The sequence below is a fragment of the Sander lucioperca genome, chromosome 8 (assembly GCF_008315115.2).
Source record: "Sander lucioperca isolate FBNREF2018 chromosome 8, SLUC_FBN_1.2, whole genome shotgun sequence".
NCBI classification, from domain to species: domain Eukaryota; kingdom Metazoa; phylum Chordata; class Actinopteri; order Perciformes; family Percidae; genus Sander; species Sander lucioperca.
This window is the reverse complement of record NC_050180.1, coordinates 28,711,058-28,737,870: the sequence shown is the minus strand read 5'-3', so window position 1 is coordinate 28,737,870 and position 26,813 is coordinate 28,711,058. Positions and strand designations below refer to the sequence as shown.

Genomic DNA, 26,813 nt, shown 5'->3' with positions numbered 1-26,813 from the left:
AGTATAGTATGTCGAAAAAAAGTCATAAAAAAGTCATAGTATAGTATGTCGAAAAAATCTTAAAAAGGTCATAGTATAGTATGTCGAAAAAAAGTCACAAAAAAGTCATAGTATAGTATGTCGAAAAAGTCATAGTATAGTATGTCGAAAAGAAAGTAATCATACAGTATGTCGAAAAAAGTCATTAAAAAGTCATACTATAGAATGTTGAAAAAAGTCACAAAAAAGTCATAGTATAGTATGTTGAAAAAAGTCAAAGTGTAGTATGTCTAAGAATCATAAAAAAGTCATAGTATAGTATGTCAAAGAATCATGAAAAAGTCATAGTATAGTATGCCGAAAAAGTCTTAAAAAGGTCATAGTATAGTATGTCGAAAAAAAGTCATAAAAAAGTCATAGTATAGTATGTCGAAAAGAAAGTAATCATATAGTATGTCGAAAAAAGTCATTAAAAAGTCATACTATAGTTTGTCGAAAAAAAGTCAGAAAAGCATGTCAAAAAAGTCATAAAAAAGTCATAGTATAGTATGTCGACAAAAGTCAAAGTGTAGTATATCAAAGAATCAGAAAAAAGTCATAGTATAGTATGTCGAAAAGGTCTTAAAAAATGTATAGTATAGTATGTTGAAAAGAAAGTCATCATATAGTATGTCAAAAAAAGAGTCACAAAAAAGTCATAGTATAGTATGTTGAAAAAGTCTTAAAAAGGTCATAGTATAGTATGTCGAAAAAATTTCATAAAAAAGTCATAGTATAGTCTGTTGAAAAAAAAGTCACAAAAAGTCATAGTATAGTATGTTGGAAAAGTCATAGTATAGTATGTCGAAAAAAGTAATTAAAACGTCATAGTATTTATAGTATGTCGAAAAAGTAAAAAAAAAAGTCATAGTATAGTATGTCGAAAAAAGTCATAGTATAGTATGTTGAAAAGTCTTAAAAAAGTCATAGTATAGTATGTCAAAAAAAGTAATTAAAACGTCATATTATAATACTTATATAATAACATAATACTTATTTATTCCAGCATTCTTTTGCACTATGCTCCATAATTAAAATAATAATAATTTATCATAAAAATAATTTACTCCTGCACACTTTGCACTCTTCATTGCACTACTGCCTCAACCTGTCTATATTGTTTCTATTTATAGTGTGTATATAGTTTGTTTTTGTTGATTTTTTTGTATGAGTAAGCACAATGTGAGCAATGTATAATCCAAAGCAAAATTCCTCGTATGTGTCCTCATACCTGGCAAATAAAGCTGATTCTGATTCTGATTCTGATTATAGTATGTCGAAAAAAAGTCACAAAAAAGTCATAGTAGTATGTCAAAAGTCTTAAAAAGGTCATAGTATAGTATGTCGAAAAAAGTCAGAAAAAGTCATAGTATAGTATGCCGAAAAAAAGTCACTAAAAAGTCATAGTATTTATAGTATGTCGAAAAAGTAAAAAAAAAGTCATAGTATAGTATGTCAAAAAAAGTCATTAAAAGGTCATATGTCGAAAAAAGTCATAGTATGTCGAAAAACGTCATAGTATGTCGAAAAAGTCATAGTATAGTATGTGGAAAAAAGTCATAAAAAAGTCATAGTATAGTATGTCGAAAAAAGTCATTAAAAAGTCATAGAATAGTATGTTGAAATGTCTTAAAAAAGTCAGAGTATAGTATGTCGAAAAAGTCATAGTATAGTATGTGGAAAGAAGTTGAGAAAAAAGTAATTATATAGTATGTCAAAAAAAGTAATTAAAACGTCATATTATAATACTTATATAATGACATAATACTTATTTATTCCAGCGTTCCTTTGCACTATGCTCCATAATTAAAATAATAATAATTTATCATAAAAATAATTTACTCCTGCACACTTTGCACTCTTCATTGCACTACTGCCTCAACCTGTCTATATTGTTTCTATTTATAGTGTGTATATAGTTTGTTTTTGTTGATTTTTTTGTATGAGTAAGCACAATGTGAGCAATGTATAATCCAAAGCAAAATTCCTCGTATGTGTCCTCATACCTGGCAAATAAAGCTGATTCTGATTCTGATTATAGTATGTCGAAAAAAAGTCACAAAAAAGTCATAGTAGTATGTCAAAAGTCTTAAAAAGGTCATAGTATAGTATGTCGAAAAAAGTCAGAAAAAGTCATAGTATAGTATGCCGAAAAAAAGTCACTAAAAAGTCATAGTATTTATAGTATGTCGAAAAAGTAAAAAAAAAGTCATAGTATAGTATGTCAAAAAAAGTCATTAAAAGGTCATATGTCGAAAAAAGTCATAGTATGTCGAAAAACGTCATAGTATGTCGAAAAAGTCATAGTATAGTATGTGGAAAAAAGTCATAAAAAAGTCATAGTATAGTATGTCGAAAAAAGTCATTAAAAAGTCATAGAATAGTATGTTGAAAAGTCTTAAAAAAGTCATAGTATAGTATGTCGAAAAAGTCATAGTATAGTATGTGGAAAGAAGTTGAGAAAAAAGTCATTATATAGTATGTCAAAAAAAGTAATTAAAACGTCATATTATAATACTTATATAATGACATAATACTTATTTATTCCAGCGTTCCTTTGCACTATGCTCCATAATTAAAATAATAATAATTTATCATAAAAATAATTTACTCCTGCACACTTTGCACTCTTCATTGCACTACTGCCTCAACCTGTCTATATTGTTTCTATTTATAGTGTGTATATAGTTTGTTTTTGTTGATTTTTTTGTATGAGTAAGCACAATGTGAGCAATGTATAATCCAAAGCAAAATTCCTCGTATGTGTCCTCATACCTGGCAAATAAAGCTGATTCTGATTCTGATTATAGTATGTCGAAAAAAAGTCACAAAAAAGTCATAGTAGTATGTCAAAAGTCTTAAAAAGGTCATAGTATAGTATGTCGAAAAAAGTCAGAAAAAGTCATAGTATAGTATGCCGAAAAAAAGTCACTAAAAAGTCATAGTATTTATAGTATGTCGAAAAAGTAAAAAAAAAGTCATAGTATAGTATGTCAAAAAAAGTCATTAAAAGGTCATATGTCGAAAAAAGTCATAGTATGTCGAAAAACGTCATAGTATGTCGAAAAAGTCATAGTATAGTATGTGGAAAAAAGTCATAAAAAAGTCATAGTATAGTATGTCGAAAAAAGTCATTAAAAAGTCATAGAATAGTATGTTGAAAAGTCTTAAAAAAGTCATAGTATAGTATGTCGAAAAAGTCATAGTATAGTATGTGGAAAGAAGTTGAGAAAAAAGTCATTATATAGTATGTCAAAAAAAGTAATTAAAACGTCATATTATAATACTTATATAATGACATAATACTTATTTATTCCAGCGTTCCTTTGCACTATGCTCCATAATTAAAATAATAATAATTTATCATAAAAATAATTTACTCCTGCACACTTTGCACTCTTCATTGCACTACTGCCTCAACCTGTCTATATTGTTTCTATTTATAGTGTGTATATAGTTTGTTTTTGTTGATTTTTTTTGTATGAGTAAGCACAATGTGAGCAATGTATAATCCAAAGCAAAATTCCTCGTATGTGTCCTCATACCTGGCAAATAAAGCTGATTCTGATTATAGTATGTCGAAAAAAAGTCACAAAAAAGTCATACTAGTATGTCGAAAGTCTTAAAAAGGTCATAGTATAGTATGTCGAAAAAAGTCATTCAAAGGTCATATGTCGAAAAAAGTCATAGTATGTCGAAAAACGTCATAGTATGTCGAAAAAGTCATAGTATAGTATGTCGAAAAAAGTCACAATATAGTATGTCATTAAAAAGTCACAAAAAGTCATAGTATAGTATGTCATAAAAAAGAGCGGCTGGGTAGCTCAGTTGATAGAACCCATATGTTGAGGTTCATTCCTCATCGCAGAGGCCTAGGGTTAGACTCCGACCTGCTGCAATTTCCTGCATGTCTTCCCCTTCTCTCTCCCTTTCATGTCTAAGCTGCATTAAAGGCGTAAAAGCCCAAAAAATAACATTAAAAAAGTCATAGTATAGTATATCATAAAAAGTCAGAGTATACTATGTCATAAAAAAGTCATCAGAATCAGAAGTTTTATTGCCTCAATAAGTACACTTGGTAAAAGGTGCATACATAAACAAACACATTAAACATTAAGTTGCATAAGAAAGAAAAAATAGGCTGAAGTCATAGTATAGTATGTCCTAAAAAAATCACAAAAAAGGTATAGTATGTCATAAAAAAGTCATAGAATAGTATGTCATAAAAAGTCATAGAATAGTATGTCATAAAAAGTCATAGAATAGTATGTCATAAAAAAGTCATAGAAAAGTATGTAAAAAATTAATTAAAAAGTTGTATGCTGTAAAAAGTTTCATAAGAAGTCATAGTCTAGTTTGTCATAAAGTCATAAAAAAGTCATATAGTATGCAATAAAAAAGTTATAGTATAGTATGCCCTTAAAAAGATCATAGTTTATTATGCCATAAAATTACTTTAAAAAGTGATAGTATAGTATGACATGAAAAAGGTCATTAAAAAAGTCATAGTACAGTACAGTACATAGTTTCTCAAGTGCCCCACCCCCACACCCAATTTTAAACAGGTGATTACAGCCCTGGTTTCAGTGGTTGACTGTCTTCAACATGTTTCCTCAGCGGCCTCTCTGAGGTCCCAGGATTGTCCCTACAGTGGAGCAGAGCTGTCCTACCTGGACCCACGCTGGCTTCACGACTTTCCCCAAAGACCCTGCTGCCAGTGTCACCTGGTGCCCGGACACACTTGTGGTAGGTTGTGGATCAGACTAAAGAGATTTTATAATACAGCTATAGCCAATCAAACAACTGATGTCTATAAGTAAAGCATTGTATTCTAACTTCAATGGTATACTGTAGAGAGCCTTATTGTTCCTTTAGACTAGGAGGAGATGGAGTGTGGGTGAATTTCCATTTGTGTAAAGTTGTATATGTGTGTGCGATGTACAGGTCCAGTCCACCTGATCCCATCTCTGTACTGTGATGAAAGCTGCAGTCTTGGCCGCAGCCTGAACAACAGTCCCTTCCAGTCCCAGATGAGCCTCAGTGACAGGTGAGGAACTGTATGCTCATGAAGATGAAACTAAAATGTGACTGAAACGTTAAAGTTGTAATACATTTTTCATCCCACTTTAAAGAATAGTGGGTGGTAGGATAGGACAAAGAACATAATCACAAACTCAGACTGATCAGCTGCAGCTGATAAACTCCATACTACACTCACTACCTTACTACTGAATATAACACAGTGTTTGGTGAACACCAATCTAAACTGCCTGGCAACACCATGACTGCCAACATTTTTCAGCCCGAAAAGGAAATGACTAGAAAACCCTGAAATGTTTGCACCACACTTCGCTGACTGAGCTGAACCTTTAGAGCTGGCTAATAGCCAAACTCAACATAAACCACCCAACAAACAAAATAAAATTACCATCATGTGCACAAATGCATGCCTTTGCAAGGTAAATAAGTTATGGCTTACATAGTGTATGGCACGACATATAAAAGATGATTCCTGTAGCGCAACTGGTCCCAACTGCATTATATATTATACAACATGTAAAGTAAGGAGTGTACTTGAGTGAGTGAGAATAAAATATAGATAAAAAAACTTTTTCACACATTGTTATTACCCATTAGCTAGTCTTTGCTACACTTACAGTAAACCTGGTAAATGCAGGCAGGTAAACACTAAACAGCTATCTCATTTCTGTGGCTAGTCATGGTTCTGTAAACATAATTTAATGGGGTTAATTAGATTCTTTGAAGCGCTGAGAAAAAACAGAGGCATCTTGCACCACAGGGTGTGGCTGTGAACAGAGTCATGGGAATAATAACCACAGTGTTCTTTATTACGCTCACCAGAAATGCACATCAGGATGAGGAGGGCACCCCGATGCAGCTAGGAGGACACCCAGAGTCTGTCTGCACAGAGGCTGGTAGGATGAGAGGGAGTTTAAAGCCTGCAGAGTGTTTTGGGCTGCCTCACTGCAATGCTGAAAATGCAGGGAGATTGGAGGTGGAAGAAGAAGAGGGGGATGAAGAGGAAGGGTGCAAGTCAAGGGAAAATTCACCTGAGAGGTCCAGACAGAGACACAGTGAAGCTATGACAGATGCACTTCTTCCCAAACAGCACTCATCAAGTCAGGAAGGTGAGCTGACATATTGCTCTCATACACAAGACCAGAAACCTATGAATATTCTTGATTAATTATGCATGATTTCCATTTTCTAGACACAAAACTGCACACATATTTCTACTGAGTCCCCTGCTCATAACTCTCCTGGATATGAATCAGTTTTCCTCATGAGTGTTAGGCTAGGTGTGTTAAGACACTCCCTTGGCATTTCAAATTAGTTGCCTCAAAGCAAACTGCTAAATGATCCACGTATTCTTTAGAGTGTCAAGCTAAGAGGGAAGTATGTGAGAGCAAACTGCAAAGAAGAAAACATGGCCTCTCCCACTCCAGAAAACACAGAGAAAGAATGTATAAAATAAATACTGTAGACACTGAGAGTCTGTAGTATTTTACTAGTTCCTACAGACATTAAAGGGTAACTCTAGTCTCTAGTCACAAAATATATGGCACTATGGTAGATACCATCTAGTTGTTTCAGGAGAGAGTTTGAGGCAGTTCTGTAAATGACATTACTGAAATCGAGAATTGGTAAAATTGTCATTTTCACCAAGGCAAGTTTGGCAGCATGAGATGTAAGTTAATAGGGCAGTTGTCCAGCTTGTATTTACCTTCACAAAAGCGCTCGTTTTGCCACTGACCGGCTCAGATTCATATTCTAAGTGTCTGACAACATTATGGAAAGGATCCCCTCAGAGATAGACCTTTAAAACCTCTTTGAAAACTTTTTTGTTTAACCAGAAACAGCTCTGAAGTCAGTAGCGCTAAACCCACCAAACTCCATTTAAAAAAAGCAATACTTTTAGCGTGTATAGAGCAAACATATTTTCACATGTAAAGAGAGAGAGTTGTGATGGTTGGAAGAGTGGAAAGACGACCCAAAATGGCTTTTCGTAGTTTTTTGTTTCTGTTGACTTTGAATGAAGTATATTTATAGTATAAAAAAAGGATCTTACTCTTTAACAGAAAGGTCGACCTCCTTAGAAATCCTTTCCATAATGTTGTCATTCACTTGGAATCTGAGTCTGTTAGTGGCAAAATGCAAACAAAAAACACAAAAACAGGAAAATAGGGTACAGGTTGAAAAGAGATTAAATCTGTGAGAGAAGATTCGAAGATTCATTTTTTTTTTTCAAACTGCTGCATGTAATTAACTCTTAGGCTCTCTTTTTATGGTCTGAGACATTGCTGCGTGTGTGTCTATGAAGAGCAGATATTACAAGTTCTTTGATGTGGACAAGACTATCCTGTTTTAAGTAGGCCGCTGGCCGGCTCTGGGTAGATACGTTACTAATCACTGCGTGTCTGTGTTCCTCTTCCTGCTCTCTTTCCAGGATGACATGGATTTCTTTGGCTTGTGTTCCACCCTTGAACCACCCTGGACTCAACAACAGCCGCGGCCAGATCCCAGATCAGATTACCCCCCAACCCCACCCCCGTACAGACTAGCAGCAGCCACTCTCAAGTGTGGTCGCGCCTCCTCTTTGAAATGCCTGCCGCTGACCTCAGAGCCCCTCGTCAAAGGCTCCAGAATATGTACATAAATGCAACAAAAGCACTGCTGAGGAAAAGCAAAGCATGAGGGCAAAGGGATAGAGATACACACACACACACACACACACAGAATGTGAACTTGTTGGCCCAGAAGGTGAAATTGAATGAAGTTCAAACGTCGACGAGTATGACTTATTACCGCGGAGCAAAGTGAATCAAAATGAGCCTCTGCTCTGCCTCGAGAATGTCTCGCATCTTCACATGCAGGAGACCATAAACTGTACCACTGATCTAGCTGGTGCGAGTTGGTGTTATGAAGCTTTTGTGTGTAAAGGTAACAAATTTTAGGTGTGAAGAAATTAAGTGTCATAAGTGATTATGTTGCACATTGAAGACAATCTTGATAATATGGAACAAGTTAAGACAAGGAATGTTTAAAGGCCCTGGACACCCACACAGGTGTTTTAGTTATTCTGACTGATTAGACCTCTTCCCCGGACTGTTTGGGTGTGTTTAGACTGATTGACTGACATCTTCCTGAGCCTCCTTTTAGCTTTGTTGCATCTGTTAGGGCAGGACAAATGACATCTTTATCATTCTTATTGGTAGATAAAATTTGTGACGTAAAAATGCTGCATTCCAGGCAACTCGTAACTCGTGTTTTCACAACCTTCTACCCGTGAAAGTGACCCTGGAATGGCAGTCAAACCCGTAACTTACTACTTGTGAACTCGTACCAGATCGTTGTACTCCCAGTTACAGTTTTGATATCACACACTCATAAACAACAATGTCGACCCCTGTTGATGCTGTACAGGCGCCGGTTATTAACAGTGAGAAATAGAAATAAATATACATAAATAGGCAACGTAAAGTAATTCTGCACATTGTAATCAAAACAATACACATACGATTGTGTACCACTACAGGTTATGTTTATTAAATGAAGCCCAATATATGTTGCTGACTAGAAATTGCTAGTATCAGCTAGCGCTAGCCAACGTCAACGGTAGGTAGCCGCTAGCTAACGCTAGCTAATGCTAGCTAGAAGGGTTTGTTGTGACTTTGCCTGGAACGCTACCAAGTCATGAGTCGAGACTTGAAGTCGTAACTTACGTGCTAAAAATTGTATGGAACGCAGCATTGGTTCCCATCAAAGCATCGTTTGGATTTTAACAATTCTGATTCCAATTCCGATTCTTCCTTTTGATTCCGGTTCTTATCAATTCTCGATTCCGATTCTTTGAGGGGTGGAGTTGAAACGGGTCACATTTCCGTAAGAGGAAAGTTTTGTTTTGATTCAATGGTGGTTTGCAGTTTTACCGGGCTTTTTCAATGTAAAATAAAGCGCCACTAGAGCGCTGCTTACTGCGCTCCAAGGCTGCAACACAACAAGCGTCTGGCCACTTCAGAAACCATATTGCGCATATTAAATTGGGAAGCGATGATCGGATTTGAAACCAAATCCTCTAAACGATTCCAATAAAGAAACGATTCTACTGGAATCGTAATTTTTTAAACGATTCCAAGTAGGAATCGGTTCTCGATGCCCAATCCTAGTCCCACCTTCAACCTGAGCAGAGTCTAATCAGCCAGAATAACTGAAAACCCCTGTGTGGGTTTACAGAGGCTTTAAGTGAAATGTGTTGTAGATACTGTAAAATATTAAATAGGTAAATATTTTTTTTAACATAGACATGACATGACAATATGTTTGCTTTTCTTCTCCCAGTTATAATGTTGATGGTTGTGATTGGTCACTTCCACATATTGTTTTTGTAAATAAACCACTTGAACAAGTTTAAATACCGAAGAATATCTTTTCTCAATTCTTTAGTTTTTTAACAATTTTTAATTCTTTAACAATTGATTATTCTTTAAAAATATTTAAAAGATGAATCGGTTTAGCAATCGTTAATTGCAGCCCTACAACTCAACTGTATCTTTTCGTCAGATCCTTCCTGTTTTTATAACTCACGTCCTGAGTTTGTAATACATGCTTTTTTATTAAAAAGCTGTTGCCTCTAAGCCATAACTAAAATAATCCCTGATGACATCTTTTATTTCTTCAAACTTTACAAAGATCCTCCAGAGCCACAAAAGACATGCACTTAGTTGTACACCTAGCTAGAACTGATGCAGTCTTTATACAGCATTCTTGCAATAAATCCTACAATTATGAAGGTTATAATGTTCAGTTTTTGTTGAAACTGTTGAAAGAGGTGTCGATTTAACTTCATAATCACTGGGGTGGTGATGGAGCAGTGGATATGACACATGCCTTTGGTGTGAGAGATCTGGGTTCAATTCCCACTGTGACACATCAACCAATGTGTCCCTGAGCAAGACACTTGACCCCTAGTTGCTCCAGAGGTGTGCGGCCTCTGACATATATAGCAATTGTAAGTCGCTTTGAATAAAAGCGTCAGTTAAATGACATGTAACGTAATGTCATGTCATTTTGGACGATGTAAATGAGGTTAAAAAATATCTAATGTAGTGATGCTTCATATCCAGACAATCAGTCAAGCTGCTGTGTTGCAGCCTCTGTATGGCCAGAGCCACCCAGCTCGCTGATGGCGTGTTCACACCTTCAAAAACAATGCGAAGCTGCTCCTCGGGCGAGGAGGACACTGTTTCAGGGAGCAGCTGCAGTCCAAGCTCAGCTGATAATTACTAGCTGAATCTGTTAAAACAGATGTAAACAGCCGCTTTGTCGAAGAGACTGTACTGTTCTGAAGCATCTGTGGAAAAACTCCTTTATAAACCAAGCTACAAGAGGCTCCGCTTTAAAGTGATGTTTAAGCAGCTTTAACACAGTGTGAAGTTAAAAGTATTTTCTACACTATGTTGCAACAGCTACGACAATCCAAAAAAGAATTGACCACAACTTTGCCATTTCTGACTGAAAATTCATAACAAAGTGCTGAATTTCTCACTCTGTCTGACCTCCACCGCACCAAACACTCCTCCTCCTCCTCCCCCTCACAACTCCTGACAGACAAAACAGATGGAGCGGTATTGATTTAAAGTCTAAACAATGACCACATGACAGGAAGAGCAGATTAAGTATTCTTCCTCTCGCTGATTTGATCAGGAAAAAACAATGTCCTGCTAGTATGTGAGCTGAACATTTATATTTAATGAGGAGATAATAGTTGTGGAATAATGAGAATAAAGGCAATTAAAATGCCCAAAATCACAGAAATAGCGATTGTAGTGAAATGTATAGTGGTATGTTACATTACAGATGACATTTTTCTGTTCATTTTTAACAATGATTAGTGCTACAAAAAAGTGAAAATAACATGTACAAACTCAAAAGGGTTTTATGATTTGACCTGGCACAAGCTACTGCGGAATCTGTTTAAATATTATTAATGGTGACGCAAGGGAGTCCAGAGCATTGGGGGAAGTGTCTGTGACTGACTGTTTACCATAATCTGCAATAATCAATATTCAGAGATGATCGGGAGTTTTCAGGGTTTGTAGCAAGTCTTTAATTCTTACCATATTACTTTATATTGACAGCAGAATTAGCCAAATATATCAAAATAAGTCAATGTGACTTTAAGAGGCACCAGCAATACATAAAATGATGACTATTAATTTACAAAGTAAAGATGCTTAGTAAGAATGAGCGTGCACCCTGCTGCCACTTAGCCTGGCATCTGTGTGCTTCTTTAGTGCACAAGTACGTTTCCATGGCGCCAGAGGCCTTTTTCAGCTTTCAGAGTCCATGATGAAGGTCTCAAAGTTTGGGTTGAGCTCAGACACCAACGCATCCACAAAGTCCTCCATGGTGGGCCGTCTCTGCAGCATCCCTGCCACACAAAAACACAGAGTAGAAGGTTTTAGTGTGTGTGTGTCCAATGCACATCTGTCTTTGGGAAAGAAAAAGCTCTGGCTGGGCACTGGGATAAACTGTTTTTCTCTTTTTCATCATCTCACCTCATTCTGACAGGAAAAGTGCAGCATTTTAAGCAGAAGTCACTTCAGTGGTTTTACAAAACAGAGCACTCTAAGGGCTAAAAAAAATTGGCTAATAGGAGAATCTTTTAAGAAATCCTTAAAACCATGTGCTATTTTTATACCACATTAAGCTAAAATGTAATTATGTTCATGCTGCTCCTGACACTTTGAATACCTCTAACAGGCCTTGGATGGTGATATGATCCAATGGACTGCAAATAATAAAACACAGCTATGACATTCTCAAGATCTTCTATTTCTGCCTTTAACAAAACCAAAAAGGTATACAATGCTTTATAGGGCGATATTGAGCTCACACACTCATACACACACTCTCGTAACACCAGACTGCGAATAGTGCCGTACAGCAAATATGAGCAGCCGGTGAGCGAGCCCTGGGAATGTCTGTCTGTGTTTTGAGAGCCTGTCTGCCAGCTCATGCGTGGAGGACTCCCTCGCTCGCTGTACAATTCAGCTGCACGGCCGCTTTGAAGTCAGTTCATTTCCCCTTCTCCCCTTGTGTAGCTGCCAATGTAAATAGGCGCTCTCCCCCTCCCCCTCTTTCCTGCATGGGTCACCTCCAACACACACACACACTCAAAACACACACACACACACACTCAACACAAGCATGTCTGCACAGGCATGCTTGAATGGAGACGCAAAGAGTTTCACACAGCGATCCTGAACGCATGGACACAGAGCAAGATATGGACAGTCACACACGCACGCGCACACACGCACATGCACACACACACACACAGAGTCTACATTGCTGCCATCCTGAAACTGGCTCAGCAGGTAAAAACTAACTTAGCGCAGGTTTGGCCCGGCCTGCAGTGAATCGCCTTGCATGAGAGCACCAGAGAAGGGATTATCATCTCCTCTTACCCACCGGTCGCTCCCTGCCCCTTGGCTACAAGATGATACCAGCATACAGGGGTCCCTAACGCACCACAACCGCAAGGCCCCTGGATCCCTGGGAACAAGGCAGCCACATGAAAGTGATGACTTCCAACCATAAATGATAGTCCTAATTAAAGGGCTGCAAGACGATTTTGCTGTGACTACTGTTGACGTCTATGGGATTTGATGGCCCCTTTAAAGTGGAGACTAAAATGTTATGAACAGCTCAAGCTGCATTAATAGGCGTTAATACAGAAGATGTTGAGGCCAGCTTATCAAATTGCACTTAAATCCATCTTCAGAGAGCTGGCATTGTGAGGAAATTTAATTCATTCATATCCATTTAATGATGAAAAACAAGACTCTACAGCCATGCCAGCATTTAGACTGCTTGCAGTGCAGTGTGCCATGTGCAATAATAATGGCTGACAGCCACGACAAATGCTGAAACTGCAATTGAAAAGTATTATTAGCGATTTGTTTTGCAGCTTCAAACCCCAGCACCCTCAACTAATTAACAAGAACATAACATGAGTAGTTAAAGCAAAAAACACCTATATTTGTCTTAGAAGCATTTCAAGGCATCGTTAACCAACCTTACTCATTTTCAAATGAAATGCTCCACTAGTTAAATGCTCCACTAGTTAAATGCTCCACTAGTTAAATGCTCCACTAGTCGCTAACGATCTTAATACCAAAACCAAAATGTCGAGATGGAAGACGCTTAAACACTTCATAGAGCTGAGGGGAACTGCTGAGTCAGGGGATATTTCTCTGTGGGTTTGTTACCAGTGACCCCTTAACATTACACATCGTTAGGGCTGGGCACCGAATTTAATACTTTTTAGGCACCCAACGAATTGCCTCTATAGTTTTGAGTTTTAAAAAATGCCTTGTCATTCAATACCAATTTCAATTCCTAAGGAGTAAATCTCATCAGTGTCAGTGAGCCAATAAGCATGGAGCATGTTTCTACCAAGATCTAATAATGCTGCTGATTGGCTGCCTAACGTTACACGTCGTAGAGGCACGCAGGAAAAACTATGTTATGCACAGAGACGGAGCTCACGTAGTAGGAGCTGAAAAATAAATCAAAAGATTTGTGCTGTAGCCTAACGTGCAATGTTATAATTCTTTTTTGTTTTTGTTTTTAAAATGGATTTTATAAAAATTTGTATTGTTCAGGAAACGGTATCAAAGTCACGGTATTGGTATCAGTACCGGTATGGACATTTTTTTAACGATACCCAGCCCTACACATTGTTATCTGACACTTTGCTGTTTATGGTTGGTCACAATTGAGAAAATAATGACATAATCTAATCTCTGCATGAATATCCTCTTTTAAGATGCCCAACTCCACACAAAAGGCCAGAGGTCAATCACAGAACAGCATCCTTAAAGGATTGAAGGGTAGCCATCTTCCCAAGTCACCAGAAGCAGTGTGCAGCACAAAAACAACATAATCACAGATACACACATGTTCCAACATGACACTTGTTTACTTGGTTGATTTTTACAGCGTGTGAGCAGACGGAGCTGTGGGCTCAGCTACTAATTTGAACTCTCTGTACATTGTCTGCAGCGTCACCAGCACTTTCTCTAATAGATTAGTAATTAGTAATTTCCTGACTGTGTCCACGGGGGGGATCTGATGTCTGGAGCCTCGCCTGCCACAAGTTAGTATGTTAAACAAGCCGGGTTAACATGACGAGAGTGATGAGAGAGGCAGAGAGAGGAGGAGGGGAGAGAAAGAGAGAGAGAAAGTAAGAGATGGAAAGGGAGGCGTGATCATGAAAGAGGTTAGTCAGGTAAACAACAGCGCCCTCGCCGGCTTCTCATCACCAACAGCTTGGGGTGTCAGCACCTGGGTCTCACACGGCGACCGACAGTAGATGAAGAGAGGTACAACAATAAGGAGCGAGTCTTCTCAACCCACATCCCTGGGAGAGTTTGAGAGGAATGCACAGATAACCTCAAAGTCATAATAACACTGTGGAGGAGTATCTGATCAGAGAAGCTGCTTTTATAGATACACACAAGGAAGTGGGACTGAGTCAGGCAAAACAGACAGGGTACAATCAGAACACTGTAAAAAAAAAAGTGAGCCACTAAAGCTGAAACTGGATGCACCGCACATGTTAATGGTGCAACTGTGCAAGGTAAACTACAGTATGAATCACAATAATGTGTGTAGAAACCGCTTACACTGCTATGACCATAAAAACCGAGACAGATTATTTTGCACACATTTTTCATTTGCATTTAAAAGGATTGTCTCACCCAAATTCCATGAATGATCATAGCTTTAGATAGGTTTTAAAATATGTGCCTCCACCCCAATACAGTGGAGGTGAATAGAATTGTATTCGCAGTGCTCACAGCTTTGAATGTTTACATCAAATAGTTCAACAGCAATGTGTTTTGGTTTTTTCCCTAGATACAGTGTCCCTACACACAGGTTCATCCACAGGCCTCTCTGGAACTACTTTGGTGAAAAGTATTCCCAGCCTCTATGGTTTACAACAGTTGACAGCATTACAGTGGGCAGAACTATACACTCACTCTTGGCGATGCACCGAGGACACGCAGAGCCAAACTAAACATAGGCTGTGCTTGTTGTCCATTGTTAGGGGAGCCTTAGGACAGAGGCTTTGCAGTGTAAGTCATCTCATATTTAAGAGTTTCCATTTCATTCATAATGGTACTGACACGACCATTGACGAACAAGGCGTCTACCCATTACAGTCATCTCAGGGCCTGGAGTGTAGCCAACTTGGCCACCAGAGTCTGGGCAGGTGTTAAAAGACAAATAACGAACAAAGTATTTAAAATACCAGTGGATCTTTCTAAACAACTGTATTCTCAGACAAACTGCTGGCCACTGAACAGCACCACTGGAGCTATTGGCAGTTGAGTACCTTGCTCAAGGGTACTTCAAGAGTTGTTGGGGGAAGCAAAGTGCACTACTCATTCTCTATCCCTGCCCAATCTTTCTAAGCTGGTGTGGGAAAGTTTAAAATCAGAGACCCTCTTCTTTAGCTCGACTTCCACAGCTTATTTTAGTCTAAAATAGTTATTTTCTCAATACAGACCAGAGCAATTTATTTTATATCGACTGTGTACTTAAACATAGGTTTTGGCTTGTGCCACTTGCTTTAATAACAAAATTACTAAACATGTAAATCTTTGTGAATATTTAAATCTGTTACCATGTCCTCCCTTCTGAGCGCCAAAAGAAGCTGCAACTTCTAATATTTTTCTAGAAAGTAAAAAAAAAAAAAAAAACATCTTTCAAGTAAACAGAGCTTTATCTCTTACAGGAGAACATACACAGCATGCACAAAATAATTGATTTACTTAATGGGTGGTGGGCGATGGGTATCGGTCAAATGAAGACTTAGTGGCTGGCTAACAGCTCTGAGCCTTGGTAATGACAGCTCTGGGGACACAAACTCACTACAAATGTTTTAAAATTGCTGCACAGCTTGCAGCTACTGCTGGTTGAATTTATCAAACATCCGAGTTACCGCCTAGCAAGAGTTTTTTCTGAAAATGGGAGTAACGTGTCTGATGACCTACATTAAACAGATAAATAAAGAGTATTCACATTTTGGGGGACATTTTAGATATGGGTTTAATTTTAAGATTTTGATCTTTACTATGAACATGCATATTTGACTAATGAACAACCTTTGGAGCAGTGCAGCTTTTCTACAAAATAAACAAAAATGTATTTCTTTCAAGCACTTTTACACTTTTAGTGCTCTAATAGCAGAATGAAGGTAAAAAAAATTCTGCTATTAGAGCACTAATCATCACTGTTGGAAAGTGTCTTTGACCAATCAGAGGGCTTAGCTGAGAGCCACTGATCCCAGACCCTTGGGCTGGCTGCATTCTGTTCTTTCATTATTTAATTGTTAGGTTTATAGGCTAATTACACCCACATGCAAGTTGAAGGGAGCAGCAGTGCGCCACATTTCTACATTCAAAAATGGGAACAGACTGCAGCGTGCAGTAACTTGAGCCTTTGTGGTGTCCTATTCCCTGCATGTGTATAAAACAATACTCTTACACCGACTAGCACTCAGAGCTCTTGGTCACTTAAGAGTTTATGATCACACATTTCAAAACATGTTTCTGGCTGCTTCAGAAGCCGTTCAGCCGCTGCTTGTAACCATTCGAAACATGTGGAGGTGTGAAAAGCAGTTACCTCTGTCAAACCTGGAGGCAAACCTCACTGCCTCTGTAATTACTCCTTTGAAGTTCAGGAAGCTTTTCCTACAAACAACACTTACAGACAAGCCCAGAAAGCAAGCAAGACAAGGGTGATGACAAACACTGCACAGGGAGGCTCTTTGTTGAGTAAGTGCCTTCACAAAAGAAGAAAAACCTGCAATGTTATTGAGAATAAACCCTACACAACTCTTAATGTAAGAAAACCTTTCCTACCTAAACACGCATAAAATGAATCTGTATTAAAATGCACAATCAGATTTATGTAAAGTTAATATGTTCACATTCTGAGAAATCTATCTACCTTGGATCTAACATGTTTTTTTAAAGAAATGTTTATGCATAGGGATGATTTTTAGCCACGGAAGAAGTGTGACTCTAGTGGTGTTGGTCTGTTGGTCGGTCTGCCACGTCAGTCCTGACTGAAGTAACTCAACTATTGTGTGGATTTACATTACATTTGGCCATGAATGGTCCCCTAAAGATGAATCCTTCTGACTTTAATGATGCTCTGACATTTTCTCAAGCACCACCATGAGGTTCACATTTGTGGTTTTAAAGGACATATTTCAACAACTTTTGGATGGATTGCCATGAAATTGGCAGGAAATGAATTATAACTGAAGAATAACTCTGGTGATCCATAGACTTTTCATCTAGCACCATCATCAAGTCAAAACTTAACTTTGTTCAATAATTTGGTTTATGATTAAATACCTGCAAAACTAATGACATCCCCATCAGCCTCCGCTGTTCATGTTCCACAAGCTAGGTCTGAACTTTGAAAAACAGTTCCTTAAACATCACAACCACTATTTGTAATTGTTTTACATCACTGTATTTTATTTTACATTTAAGTATTTTACTATCTACCCTAATTGCAAGCTAAAATACATAACTGTATTTTTTATACATTTATCTATTCAATTATTTTCCCTAAGTTTTAATGGCGCTTTATTATTTTTTTTATAATGGTATTGCCTCTTCTCTGTTAGTACATCTCTTTGTTGTTGTTTTGTGGATCAATGTCATTGTAAATAAGGGTTGAATAAAGGTTGAATGAACTCAGTCTTCAGTTCCAATTAGAAAATGTTAGCATGCTAACATGATAAACTAAAAAAACATGATAAACATCTGCATGTTAGCATTTAGCTCAGTGCACTGCATGTGGCAAAGGGTAGATGCTAGATCGGACTCGCTAGACGCGTCGACGTCACAGGACGTGCCTCGTGGCCCGCCTTATTTTTGGCTTACCCTGTTATTCTACCCTAACCCTAACCAATCCCCACTCCTCATGCCTAAACCTAACTACGTCGTCACGTCTAGCAGATCTGATCTAGCATTTTCCGTGGCAAAGTACAGTCTCACAGAGCTGCTAGCATGGCTGTAGACACTTGTGTTTTGTTAATACATTTTCTTTGCGAAAACTCAAGACACTTCTCGGACCCGGAGACACACCTAAAACTATTTCTGCATGTGTCACATTTATTTAAAATTCATTTTTTTGGTTACATTTCCAGCTGAGAAGAGGCCTCGGGGAAGACCCAGGACTAGGTGGAGGGATTATATCTCCAACCTAGCCTGGGAACGCCTCGGGATCCCCCAGTCGGAGCTGGTTAATGTGGCTTGGGAAAAGGAAGATTGGGGTCCCCTACTGGAGCTGCTCCCCCCGCGACCCGACACCGGATAAGAGGACGAAGATGGATGGATGGTAACATTTCCATCACGCAAAAGGTAAAATTATTTGTCATCCATGTCTGTAGCGATGACAAGTATTGTCAAGTATTTCTTCTCTTTCTTTTATTATTTATTTCTTCAAAGCGTTGTGGTCATCAAAAGGCCTAAACTACCATCAGTAAGTCATGGATGAGACATTTCCCTCTGAACATGTGCTGTATGGAGCACTGAAAGATAATTTTCATCACAAATCAAGTCTGTTTTATAAGTAAGGGCTATAAATTATTTCTGCAGATTTACATCTTCGCTGGGAAGTTCCTCTTCTCCGGTTTAGACGGAACTATACATCATTGTCACAAAAGTGCTGTGGGACTGTACAGACCACCGTGCTCTTGGAGTTTATTAGCAACTATGCAAGCAACCATAAGAACTATTCAGCCACGCTGCCTCCGGACAAAGAACTCGGCTACCGAGCTGTAGATCCATTTTCTGTGCTCGGCGGTCGGGGCTATGGGAACAGTCTGGGCCATGAAAGCCCTCTCTGTGGCAGGAGCCGAGGTTCAGTTCAGTCAGTTGATCACCTTTCACTCTCGCCTTCCCTTTCTCTCCATTTTCTTCCCTCTTACTTTTACTTTTTCTCTGACTTGTTCACTCAGTCCTGATGCTGCTGCTCTGGGTTTAATACCCGGGTTTACATTTCAACACTGTCTTTCCTGGGAAACATCCAGCAGCGGGGAGGGAACCATGCAGATAAAGACTGGCCTCTGATTAGCCTTGCTGGGCCTGCTCCGGTTCCCTGTGTGCCCATGTGCCCCCTCTACACCCTCGCCAAAGGGGATAGCAGGGAAATGTTACACACCTCCATTTACAAGGGTCTTTGTTTGAAAAGATTATGTGTAATGGGTTGGATCTGGATTCTGTGTCCTTCCTCTAGTCTTCTCCTCTCTTCTGGCATAAATATAAAAGGGCCCTTTTTATTCAAAATCCTTTTCCATTCCCCAAAAGGAATTCAAGATGGTCTCTATGAACCTCTCAACCCCACAGCAAATAGTGGTGAAAAGCTAAATGTTTCAGCACATGCACTGATGTACTTTTATAACTCTGACTATGGCTTTCATGATGTTAAGGTCAATTATGAGGACATATACGGCCATCAAACGGCAGGGTGCCTGGATGGATCTTTTTAAAAAATATGGAGACATTTTATCTTAGTTTGAGCATTTCTCCAGACATGGAATAGATTTTATGATGATAAAAAAGAAATAAATAGGTTTTCAGATAATTATTATAAATGCAAGTGCACGGGGTGGACTGAAAATATTTATAAGGGAAACTGCCAAAATGTGAAACTGGAACTAACATCTAACCATTTCAATGCTCTTTTAATTTGATCTACATGTTCCATTATAAAATGAAATTATTTTGTATTGTTCCTCAAGCGGACATTTTTACAGTATTGTACAATGACTTGTGGCTGGGAAAGACAGCCAGAGGGATCATTATGACCCTGATAACTATTCTGCGCACAGGGCCTTGGCCTTTAATTAGAGTTGCATTCACTTCAAAGGGAGCCATAAAAGCCAATATTGTCAGTTTAACAACAGTTAATTGGACAGTAGATCTAATAACAAGGATCTGATCTGTTGGTGGGTGTAATTTCAGAGGCTGGGCGCAGCCCTGGTTGGAGCTGTCAGAGGGACAATCCGAGGGAGGAGGTGACCCTGGGGGAGAGATTTACAGTACACTCCCAAATGTCACCCGATATTACTGCTCCCTCTCCTCTCACCTTCTCTTCTGTTGTCCTGTCCAGACATGCCACAGTGACTGCTCAAGGAGGGGAGGAGGAAGTGATGGGAGGATGAAGGGAAGAGGGCAACAGGAGGAAGTAGTTTGTTTTGCCTGTCTTGCCAATATTAAAGTTAAAGCTGATTTATAGTGCGTTCCATTTGTACTCTGAAGTTGGACTTTCTGAGGTCAAAGTCGGAAGCACGCCCCCTGACCTCAGCTTTCCGAGCTTGGAACTCGGACAACCACGAGTACCCCAAGCTAAAAATCCAATATGGCTGCTTCGTGCATCAACAGTTGTGAAAGCTGTAGTAACATACAGATATAAGCACTTCTGTCCTATTTGTGTCTCACTAAATCAGTCGTACACACAGTGCTGTCCAACTTCTATCTGTGGACATGTTGGTATGCACTATAAACAGTGTAATGCGTTGTTATAAACTGGCATTGCTAACAATGGCTAACCTGGCTAGAGCTAATGAAAACAATGAAAATCCGAATTGTAAATAGAACGCATTCAACTCGGGTGCGATGTCATTCCCAGCTTTGGCTTCCGAGTTCCGAGGTAAATGGAAGGCGCTATTACTACAGTTTGATCATTACAAACTTAGAAAAACAAGAGACACTTAAGCACATAGCCAAGCAAGACTTCTCCAGCCATGTTAGCAGCTCTGTGAGGCTGTACTGAGGAATAGCGCTGCTTTGAGCTAAATGCTAATATCAGCATGAGAACATGCTCATAATGACAATGATAACATGCTGTTGTTTAGCAAGTATATTGTTTACCGTGTCCACCATTGTAGTTTAGGGTGTTGGCATGCTAACATTTAATACTTAGCAATAAACACGAAGTACAGCTGAGGCTGATGGGAATGTCATTAGCTTTGCCGGTATTTGGTCATAAATCAAAATATCGAACAAACTGAAGAGGATCACCAAAGTTATTAGCGATTAATCCTGAGGGGAATATTACATTTCATGGCAATCTATCCGAAAGTTAGTTATTAGATAGTTAGATATTTCAGTCTGGACCAAAGTGATGGACCAACCGACCGACGTTGCCATGTCACGCTGCTAGCGTGACTGAAAAAATGTTGGTTAAACGCAAAGTGGAATGCACCAATCTGTGTTTTCAGCCCTGCAGAGTCAGCAGTTTTTAGGGCTCAAACCTATAATCATCCAATGTCTGTCTTTCCTGCCTTCTGGATTTTTACTGTGCTAAAAAAACAAACAGCATAATGCGTAATGTTATTGAGTTAAGATGTTATTTATTTTTTAAAGCAGAGCAAATAAGTGACTGTAGAAAAGGGTTGGACTAGCATGAATCATGTGTGGTTGCCAGAGGGAGCTGACTTGACAGTTTATTACAAAGATTAAAAAAAACCTTGGGAAGTGTGTTAAATTGCTAAAAAGGTGCCAATGTTGAAGCTCAAGCACAGAGCGAGCCAAACCACAACAGCAGCAGCTGTGAACACCTGAAAGAAAATACAACCTGACTAATGGAACACACAGCTGCTTCTGTCTGATGACAAACTCAAGCCAAGTTTACCCTCAGATGATGTTCAATACAATCTTTACTGGTAAGGTTATAGGACCGTAATGGACATCAAGAAGCCTTGTCAATCATACTTAATATATAAATACCTATTTGCCCCAAGTTATTGCTAATTGATAATCTTCCTGGGAAAAATTGGGTTGTCTTATGATACTTGTAATATATTACAATGTTTACTGTTTTCATGTATTGTTTTATTTTATCTATCTATTATGTAATTTCTTTATCTCTTCTGTAATCTCTATATCATTTTATTTTAACAACTTGATCACAAAAAAATAAATCTTGTCAAATGTGTAAAAATGGTAACAAATCAAATTACTAGTTCACAATATATTAATTTAGTTACTTTATAATTATTAGTTATACATTATCTAACTTTTTATGTGTGGACATTTTTCCACCGACACTAATTGTAACTAGTAATCAGTATGTTTATCCAAGAATGTTGTTCTGCCTCATATACGAGGAGACTTACTGGTGCTACTGGAAGCTACTGGACTGACACTTTAATTCATAAGCTGAAGGAAGCCTAGAGATGAACTCTGGGGAATCCTGAAACTGTTAAACTATGGTACAAAACAGCTAAATCTGCCCTGGGGAGGGTCCTGTACAGTACGAGGTGGAATGACATGAAAAAATTGTGGAGAACTAAGGCCTAGAAGTGCAATTCCTAAGTCTGATGTAACCCAATCATGTTGAGATGAACTGGTAAAAAAAAATAAAAAATATATTCTTTCAGTATTTTAGGGGGGAAAAAAGGTTGGACATGGTAAATTACCTTCCACCATCAGCATTGGCTCTTTGGCTCCTCCATGGGCCAGCATCTCCTGACGGTAACGCTCACCCATGTCCCTGACAAAAAGAAAGAGAGCAAAGGAAAGGCAAACAGAAGAGAATGAGATAAGGTTACAGACACCTGTATTCTCCCCTGTCAACCCCTCCACCACTGCCACTCAGAGCCCAGGGCCAAGTCTCCTAAGCTGCCTGTTCACAACGGACAAGTGACAGGAAACAGAGATCTGACAACTGCAGGTGGAACTAAAACAATCTTAGAGGGAAAGGGAAGATAGGAAGACTGAGAGACAGCAAAGGACAAGAAAAGGAAAAAAAAGGAAAAGGAAAGAAGAGAAAAGATTGGCAGGGGGAAAACGCTGCAGGGCTTCACTCGATGGAGGAACGGTAGAGGCTTCGTTTTTCAAAACAAAGCCTTTGTGCTTTGTCCAGGGGCAAACACTTGTGTTAAGGGAGGGTCTGGATGCTGGTGAGTGTCTGTGAATTATAGCACCTGCCAAGTCGGCGTGAGTTTCATATTAATGTCATGTTTAATGTCAGGCAGCACAGACTTAAACAGTATCCAGGAGAAGGCGGCCTGTCAGGAGGCATCTGTATCAGCACTTTAAACGCAAAACAGGTTTACGCTGTGCTTTTTGTGCAACTCTCTCACCATGAACACAATGTAACGAGTGACTAAAAAGAGAGTGAAGCCTGTGGGTTAACCAAAATATATCTTATAGCTCTGTGGAAACAGAAGTACAGGAGCTGAACCTATAACTTTTCTAAGCTGTAAATTATGTCTCTGAACCTCATGACCTTGTGATTATACTGTCGGACACTTTCAATTGTTTTGACTTGAAATTGAATCATTAAATTAGTCATTTTCATCACTGTGATGCAAATCAATTAATAATTATATAATCCAATATGGCAACTTATTAAAATCAATTCCAAAACAATCAATCTAAAAAGAATCGTCAAAGCTATCATCTGAAAAGTAGCAGCATCAAGATTTCTCAAGAAACATAAACCTATGCCTGCAAACATTACACAAAAGCTACAGGATATACATGTTGAAAATGTCACTCCACATGAAGATGCACCTGTAGCTGTGGAGGGCACTCTGCATTAAAGGGGAGGGTTAGGGTATCATGAAAAAGTTAAACTGTGGGGCACTTGCAATTCTCCACTTTAAGCAGGAAATGGCTATATATTGCTCATGTGTCACTGAAAATCTTCATAATATGCCCTACTTTTAAATAAAAGCCTGGATATACTCAAATGTGCAAATATGCCTATATTGTGCACAAGGAAATAAAGTTATCTTATTTAATTTAACTCCACTATTCTATATCTAAATCAAAAAATCGTAAAGTACCAACATGGAACCTACATTTATTTGCCGATTTCTCCACCTCACCATCTATATCTAAATTTTGGGCTAGTGGAGTTTGGTGAGGCAGTACCAATGCAGAATCACGGTTAGAGGATTTGATTGTTAAACTTTGGTCTTGCTCGTTTGGGATGGCCCTTTCACAGTAAAGGTCTTAAAAAAAGAGACATTTTAATGCATTTATCAGGGGCTGACACTCTTCCTTTTAGTTTAGCAATGAGCCTTGCCATAGAAAAAAACTTATATTTTCTTGCTATAACAAGGAGGATCAGTTTTAATTAATTTTATAAGAAGTTAAATTGAGCCAAAAGTCTCAGATAATAAACCTGTTTCCTCCCATACAAAAGTATATTGGATAGCAAATGCCCAATTTGAGCTTGTCTTATGTAAGAAGGTGAGGACATTGGAGGAAAGATGAACATTTTCCCTCCCATTTCTGCCTACTCGATTTGATAGTTTGTTATTGAATTTTTAACCCTAAGCAGCTGTCTCACCTGTTTAAGGGATCCTGTACGAAGCACTGTTTCCATACCATTGAGGCCACGGCCCGGGACATGAGGTAGGAGTAGTACTTGGCCCCGTAGCCAATCAGGTGGCTGAATCTCAGCTGCCATGCCTATGGAGGATATAAAAAAAAATATTATCACCTTCACCTGAGTGAAAAGACAGTTTAAAATAATCTGGACGTCAACAGGTTCTACTTCACCAGACTGGATGTGACAGAACAAACTCACCGAGAGGAGGAGAAGTGATAGAAGTTAACTCTGGTTCCCAAATAAAGAAATTACACAAAGAGAGCTTGCATTTATTCCATGGGACACTATTTCAGCTTTTGACTAAATTAAAAAATGGTGGGTTTGTTGGATACAGTGAGTGTGGTGAGGAAGCAGTGTGGCAGAGGGAGGACATCACAGCCTTAAATGTTTCTGCTCGTAAAAAGGTAAAAAAAAGTTTAAAAAAAGAGAAGCTGTTCCATGACCGCGGCTAACTATTCCAGTAAAAGACACATAGTGAGGCTGAAGATGTTAACTACAACTCAAACTCGGGATAAAAACATCTTCAGACACTGAAATTGAAAAAAAAAAACAAAAACAAAATCCAGTTCTAGTTTTGGCACTGCAACTAAACAAGTGGATATTTAAAAAGTAAATCATAAAACTTAAATGTCTGCTGAAAAACATGTCAAACACTTTTTTCATCTTTTAAGCTGCCTCTATTGTCTTTGTTAATGTCATTATATTGGTGTAGTAAAAAACATTTTCCTCCAACAAACCTCTATAATAAAACATTAAATCACAACCAGCCAGCTCCTTCTTTAAAAAGGACAAAACATGGAAATTCCTAAATGGTAGAAAGCCCCCTTCTCCTCTCTTCTGTTCTCCCTGCAGTTGCCTGAGGGGGCCCCTTTCCATATCTATAAAGACGAGCTCTTTTATGATCACTGAAAACGGGGAGACTGGGGGAATTCAGCTGGCAAACACTCAAACATTCAGCCATTTAGAAAAGACAGCAGCTGTCATAGTTAACAAAACCATACCAGAATGCAGACGCCTCCTTCTACCGCCACATAAAATAACAACTTTAAACATGTTAATGATTTATACTCCAGCTGCAAGTGAATTAACTGTCTGAATCAATTTGTACGTGCCAGAATAAATCCTGGTACATTTTATTGTGTTTGGTAATTAAAGTGACTTTAATCTTTGCAGCCAAAAACTAAACTTTTTAATGATTAGGATGCCCTATAATGCAGGTCACTGTATTTCCTGTAATCCTCTATTTGACAAATTATCACCCAGTTGTTATGAAGAAGTTGTTAGCAAACTGTTGCAAATTTACAAATGCAGTAGATATGAAGTAACATTAGCACTTATGTGGAGTCTTCTTTGTCCAAATTTCACTCCACATTTATATATAACCTTTATTTAATCTCCAGAGAGAAATATCTGACTCTTCACCAAAACAATTGATTAAAAGAAGCCAAAAGGCCCCATAGAGCTGAGGTAGACTTGAATAAAAGAAACTTGAATTTGAAATTACACAGTCATGTGATCGATTGTTAATATCAAAATATTAACTATGGCAGCTTTAAATCAGATAAGACCCATTGAGACTGAGATCTAACTTTCAAGGGAGACCTGAGTACAGAATTTATAAGGCATTAAATATTTGTTGTTTAATATTAGAAATAATATTAATGACATCTAACTATAAAGTGAGGACCCTCTTTGTGTCCGTTGTCTTTTAAATATCTCGAGAACAGTTTATCCGATCTACTTTACACTTGGCGGGTGTATTGCTACCCAATGAACTTGCCGTTTGGAATTTGGAGCAGTTTGGACAGTGTTGAATATTAATAAATATTGATTAAACTAAATATAGCCACCGCACAATAAAGGTTGAGGAAAAAACAAACAATGGCATAACGCAGGCTTCACTTCTTCCATGTCTACCCTTCACAGTAAAAGCCCAATTTAAATTCACTCAGAGCTAACGCAATAAAATTGCCGACACTAGATATCAAACAAAAGCCAGACACTATATCGTATTAAGCTGCTGTGAGCTGTAAATTTGTAAATTTTGTGAGTAAAACCTGAATCTCCAACGTAACAAGTAAAATTTCTCTGTCAGGTAAATGTTGTAGTACAATGTTTTCCTCTGAAGTAGAAATACAAAGTAAGTCATTAGTACACAGTTGGGTTGCTTTGAGGTCCTTCTGTAAGTTATTTCGGTGAACAATGGTTCTGGACAAAGCTACAAGCAGCAATACCACGGGCCAAGCCATCGGCATGTTCCAAGCAGGCACGTTTTGAACGGGCACTGCACTAGTAAAAATTGACCAAAAGTGTGTTTCATCATTTTTCCA

General features: G+C 38.2%; 2 protein-coding genes across 4 annotated transcripts in view; one reads left to right on the top strand and one right to left on the bottom strand.

The window, feature by feature from the left end:
- The window catches only part of LOC116043857 (tumor necrosis factor receptor superfamily member 19), a 33,158-nt gene extending 25,387 nt beyond the window's left edge, over positions 1-7,771 (top strand). For 2 of the 3 annotated variants that reach the window (XM_031290851.2, XM_031290850.2), the window contains exons 7-10: positions 4,636-4,764; positions 4,963-5,065; positions 5,881-6,167; positions 7,487-7,771. In XM_031290851.2, coding sequence (XP_031146711.1) covers positions 4,636-4,764; positions 4,963-5,065; positions 5,881-6,167; positions 7,487-7,491 — 524 coding nt within the window. In that variant the 3' untranslated portion in view covers positions 7,492-7,771. The remainder of the gene's footprint in view (positions 1-4,635; positions 4,765-4,962; positions 5,066-5,880; positions 6,168-7,486) is intronic. The other variant, XM_031290852.2, reaches the window with a different exon arrangement.
- Positions 7,772-10,763: 2,992 nt separating this feature from the next.
- The window catches only part of LOC116043867 (mitochondrial intermediate peptidase), a 28,621-nt gene continuing 12,571 nt past the window's right edge, over positions 10,764-26,813 (bottom strand). Inside the window, exons 17-19 of the mRNA XM_031290867.2 lie at positions 24,442-24,563; positions 22,559-22,632; positions 10,764-11,470 (exon numbers count right to left, since the gene is read on the bottom strand). Of these exons, the coding sequence (XP_031146727.1) occupies positions 11,370-11,470; positions 22,559-22,632; positions 24,442-24,563 (297 nt within the window). The 3' untranslated portion in view covers positions 10,764-11,369. The remainder of the gene's footprint in view (positions 11,471-22,558; positions 22,633-24,441; positions 24,564-26,813) is intronic.